Source organism: Odontesthes bonariensis, chromosome 18 (assembly GCF_027942865.1).
Source record: "Odontesthes bonariensis isolate fOdoBon6 chromosome 18, fOdoBon6.hap1, whole genome shotgun sequence".
NCBI classification, from domain to species: domain Eukaryota; kingdom Metazoa; phylum Chordata; class Actinopteri; order Atheriniformes; family Atherinopsidae; genus Odontesthes; species Odontesthes bonariensis.
In genome coordinates this window covers 4,297,858-4,303,163 of record NC_134523.1, presented here as the reverse complement: position 1 = coordinate 4,303,163, position 5,306 = coordinate 4,297,858, and the positions used below count along the sequence as shown (strand labels likewise).

The following is a 5,306-nucleotide window of genomic DNA, read 5'->3' as shown; positions in this document are numbered from 1 at the left end:
AGAGTGCTATGAAGCATCTTTTATATATCCAGGCGTTCTTTCTGTTAAACCTTAAATCCAAATCGGAGCCTCTGAGCAGGCAGCACGATTAAATGTAACTAGAGAGAAAGAAAGAAAAAAAAAGAAAAAAGAATTACTGTAAGTCCAACCAAAACCGTACTTTTAAACTGCACCTAAATCCGTTAGTCTGATGAAAATCAAACAAATTTTACCCTCTGAACATGCTCCAAAGCTCCATCTTTTTTATAAAAACAGTAGAAAGTAGAAATGTGTATTAATACAACTGAATTCCCAAATGAAGCAGCTGTCATTGAGCTTTATTTTCCTGTTTCTTTTGTCAGACAGCTAAGTATTTAAAGCATTAAAGCCTTTCCAGACCGTCGCTCTGCTCTAATAAAATCCTGACCGTATAACCATGGCGTCACATGACAAAATCACCGTTCAAGTAACTGAAAGACAACATCTGTGCAGTGAATGCAGCTCGACTCACATGAGATCTCCCACAGAGAAAGTTGGAAGCATCTGAACGTCTTAAAAGGCTTTTTCAAACTGTCCACAGCATCAGACAAACTTCGATCGATAACCCAATTTCACTTGTGCACGTATACCAGAACAAGCAGTATTTCTCATTTCTGAACAGTCTTCTTCAACCTACAGACAACCGACTGCTCACAGCGTACATTTTCTTTGGTGAACAGATTTGAATGCATTTATCCCAATACACAAGCTGGCAATATATGTAATAATAGTCAAGTGTGTCCGTGTGTGACAGATTTCCAGTATGTGATACGTGGAGGCTCATCAGAGGTTAGTGTGTTGCTGTTTTCACGCTTTGTGACTCTTCAAGTGTGAATGTTGCTCCCTCGATGTGTCCGTGCAGAACTGTTAAGTGTGACCACCTTGAGTGCTGCTCACATCTCTACAAATGTGCACACGTCACATGCACGCAAAAGATGGCAGTGCACCAGTAAACCAGAACGTAGAAACAGATTCTAGGGCATTGGCACACTCTGAGGTTAGTTAGTCACCTGTAAGATCCCTAAAAAGCATCTCAGCTGTGAATTCTACCCAAAGTAATACGCTTATTTCACGATTGAGGTTTTAAATTAGCTCCGCGTTAACCACACGGCCGAATGCATGCACTGAGAAGGAGCAACAGCTGACTTCTTGGAAACACATCTTGGAAAGCTTGACGAAATATCGGTCATCACAAGCTTTTAGACTTTAGAACACGAGGCATAGATTTTGTAGTGGATTGCAGCATGTTGTACAGGTGGCCATAAAATGAGGTAGGAGGTGCCAACAATGGGTTCGTTATGCCTTGAGGTGCAGACAAGATTTTTTCTTAAGAGACAGAAAGTAAAGCAGAGAACAGCTGTTTACAATTGATCCCCACATGGAGCCCTTTGGGTTGCAGTTCAGCAGTAATCTGACTGGATATGCTTTGGAAACAAAAGATAACAGTGTGGCAGCACCTGGGGTAACGTGGACACCTGGCTGAGCTCTAAAGAACTCAGATGTCCCATTTCAGGATTTGGTCTTGATCGTCAGCAATGAAGTGAGAGCACTGTTCCAAAGCAACAGAAAGCTCCCGGTGAAAAAGCTCATCAGAATGTTGGTCTCCGTCACTTTGAACTGGGCTGCTCCTCCATTCCAGCTTGTGTCATGAGCTCAGACACATTCTTCTCGAGGTCGTTGATGCGGGTTCCCATCTGATCAAGTGTGGAAGTTAAAGAAATCTGCACATCACGACACAATACAGGAAGCAAATTTCACATCACATCGGCATTCTGTTCACGTTTCGTTGACGTGATTGATGTTAAAGCCAAAATAAAGACAAGGATGTGCTCTTCTTGAACTCGTTCATTTCCTACAAACCCTTTTCACACTGATGTGGCCTTGTTGCTCATTGATGTTCTGTTCATTAGGTATGGAATCTGATTTGGCGTGGTGGATTTGAAGCTGATGGGCCTGTGAGGCACGCTGCCGTAGTGCAACAGCTGCTTGACTGATTGTAGGTTTTCTTTTGTTTGCTTCAATCCATCCTTCCATTATATCTTGTACTTATCGATTAAGATCAGCTTTATTTGTCATGCATACACACGACATTTGTCCTCTGCTTTTAACCCATCCAGGTTGGCACCTGTTGACACACTCATAGAGACAGATGCTACGGTGCTTTTCTCAAGGGCCCCTCGGCCCTGACCAGGAGGTGAACTGACACCCCTCCAGCTGTCAGTTCCACCAATTTTTTGAGTGGCGAGAGTGGGAATCGAACCTGACAACCTTCCGGTTATTGGACGACCGACTCTAACCACTGAGCCACGGCCGCCCATCCGAGGTCAGGTTGCTGAGGCAACAGCTCCAGGAGGGAAACCCGGACATTCTTCTCCCCAGCGACACTCTCAAGCTCCTCCTGGGGGATCCCAAGGTGTTCCCAGGCCGGACGGGATATAAAATCCCTTCAGCGAGTTCTGGGTCTGCCCCGGGAACTCCTCCCAGTCGGACATGCCCGAAAAACCTCCAAAGGGACGCAACCACGAGGTTTCTTCCTTACCAGATGCCACCTCAGCTGACTCCTTTCAATAAGTCGTAGCAGCGGCTCCAGTCTGAGTTCCCTACGAATGGTCGAGCTCCTCACCCGATCCCTAAGACTTAGGCTACGGCTACACGGAAACGAAACGAGGGTTTTTTTGAAAATGGGTACGAAAATGATTGCGACCACACAGGAAAGCTGGAAACGCTGAAAACGCTGAAAACGATGCAGTACACACGCCACACCTCTATGTGCGCTATGTCCGGTTACACCGAAACAATAAAAGAAGCAATGCGCATGCGTGTACGCCCCTACTTCTACCAGCACGAAGCTCACGTTGTTTCTTCAACAACGCCGCTGTAGTTAGCAGTGTCTGCAGCAGTGCTGCTATCTGTGGGGTCCATGATGATCGCTGTCTGTCCTTGTTGTGTTGTCTTCTTCTTCCGGAATTTGAATGGAAGCCGCTTTTTGTTCTGGTCACTGACGTATGTGTATACGTCAGTGGCGTTGGTCACGTGGCTGTGACGCAGATGTAAACAAATCCGTTTTCGCTGTAACAATGGAAACGAAACGACGCCGTTCTCAGATCTTCCCACTCTGGAACCCGTTCTCCAAAACTATCGTTTTGGGGTAGTGGGAACGCCGGCTCCGTGTGGCCGTGACCAGGGCCGCTGACAGGTTTGGCTGGGCCCGGGACAAAATTCTCTGAATGGGCCCCCCCCGTAGCAACCCACCACACCCACCTCTACTTTCCCAGTCTCTCATTTATTGCGGATAAACCAAAAGGATTATTTACCACTTTGCCTGGATATGGATAAGGACTGAGTGGAGTTATGGCTTTCAAAATCCTACCACAATAAAACTCACGCTATTTTATTCATTTAGAGCTCATAAACTGCACATTTCATCAACCATTTTTCACTTGACCAAGGGAATCATGTTAACGGTACTTTTATTTATCGCCAGACCCGCGTGTAAGTCCGCTGAACTTTCTGAGAATGTTCGGGGAACAAGGCGGAGCCCATTCATCTGGCGAGTGTCAAGTTAAATCAGTCTAAACGAAAGTTACAGGCTACCCCAAAACATCACGTTTATAACACATTTGTTACATTCAACTCTATCTAAATGGCAATTTAACACGTTGCCATGTCTAAACTGGCTTATTTTAAACAAAATAAGGTTAAACCAGAGCCGCTTGTGTCTGTGATCTCATTTGTTTGGAACAAAGATGGATCAGTAAATTGAAAGCTTCACCCTCCGGCTCGGCCCCCTCAACACCACAACAGACCCTTATTAATGCAGACGAAGCCCCCGTCCGTCTGTCCATCTCAGTCCATCAGTGACTTTCCATCTCTCATGAACAGGATAATCTATCTGAGGCAAATAAGCAGCCTAAAAAAAGTCTCCTGTGCTGCAGTTTCCATTGATGCATTTGATTACGCCCAAGCCAGCACCCACTGTAAGTCCATGCAGGCCAGGAGGAGAGTTCAGGCAAGGTTAAGTGAGTTTGAGTTTATTTCCCAGAAACTGTCCGTTTACGTATCAATTGTAATTGTGCAATTATGTTAAACTGCACTATTCATATTTGCCTGGTTAGGTATAGCGACCGTACAGTCTCTGAACCCTCTAATGTTTATTTATAGGCTACATGTTATAAATAGATACAAAAATATCCCCAACAGCACTTTAGAGGCTCCATAGAAAACAGCTCTAAAAAAAAAGAAGCAATAAATAGTCCTCCTTATCAATGTATATACCTGCAGAGTACAAACATGTTATTCAAATGGTTTAATTATTAATTTTTTGATTAGTAGCAGCTCTCAGGTGTGTTTTAGTTGTAAGAAAGTTCGCTTCAGACAGTAAACAGCTTTCTGAGCAACACCAGAGACGCCTAAAAGGATATGCTTTGACTCCAGCTGTTCAGAGATAGACTGGAATCGTCCTTGAAGCCGCTGCATCGTTGTCTCCATCTAAAATGAGAGTGGAAAAACGCCTTTACGCAAATGTTCGCCGGCCAGGTTACTTCAGCCCGCAGAGGACGCTTATTAGCTCACATCAGACAAACTCACCGCCTCGGTCATGTCGCGTGCAGCGTTGCAGTCTGTTTTTGACATCGTTTCCATCTTCTTTTTCTTTCACAAACGCAAAAACGTTTCAGCTAAACTTACACGTATGCCACAGACTGACTATGAACAGCTGTTTTTTTTTTGTTTGGTTTTTTTTTGGTAAAACTGGGCTGGGACAATGACGTCAAAAATTAAGTGACGTCCACTGTGACTCTTAACTTTGCGGAACAGTCAGCCGACACGGTGAGAACAATCACTTCCGCTTGCAGTGCTCGTTTTTCAAAATAAAAGGTACTTTGCCGAAAGCGTTGCTCCTTGTTGAAGAGAGGGAATAAGAAACAGTTTAAACTGATAGTTGGTATGAATGATATACATCTAATATATGACAGCATTACCTTCGGTGATTTTGAAATTAATTGAACGCATCATATCTCACATTTTATAACATCTCACATATTGTATAATACTGTTGCTGTTACTGTGATGTCCTGTTATCAATGTATTACATAACGGCAATCTCACCAACATATCAAGATGAAGAAAACAAATCTAAAAAAACGAGACAAAATATTAAAACCTTAATGAATAATAGAATAAAACGTGTACCCTTTTATTGTGAAAGCAAACATGGCCTCATTTCCGGTGTCACTTTGGTTGGCATCATTGATTTGACTTTGGCATCCGCAATTATTTGTATGCATGAT

At 43.7% G+C, this 5,306-nt stretch overlaps 1 protein-coding gene across 1 annotated transcript; it reads right to left on the bottom strand.

Annotated features, from left to right (window-relative positions):
- Nucleotides 1-236: 236 nt before the first annotated feature.
- On the bottom strand, nt 237-4,666 carry hsbp1l1 (heat shock factor binding protein 1 like 1). Its single transcript, XM_075449457.1, has 3 exons — nt 4,606-4,666; nt 4,441-4,506; nt 237-1,721 (listed from the first exon to the last, which is right to left on the bottom strand). The coding sequence occupies exons 1-3, from the start codon at nt 4,657-4,659 to the stop codon at nt 1,626-1,628; spliced, it is 216 nt and encodes a 71-aa protein (XP_075305572.1). The 5' UTR covers nt 4,660-4,666; the 3' UTR covers nt 237-1,625.
- Between the last annotated feature and the right edge of the window lie 640 nt (nt 4,667-5,306).

What these genes read in the sequence shown, in the direction of transcription:
- hsbp1l1 (XM_075449457.1), bottom strand. Translation starts at nt 4,659, where the DNA reads ATGGAAACGATGTCAAAAACAGACTGCAACGCTGCACGCGACATGACC. An exon ending in CACGCGACATGACCGAGGCG is followed by an intron (nt 4,507 to 4,605) that starts GTGAGTTTGTCT and finishes CTCTCATTTTAG; the next exon opens with ATGGAGACAACGATGCAGCG. An exon ending in CTGAACAGCTGGAGTCAAAG is followed by an intron (nt 1,722 to 4,440) that starts CATATCCTTTTA and finishes TTAACTTCCACA; the next exon opens with CTTGATCAGATGGGAACCCG.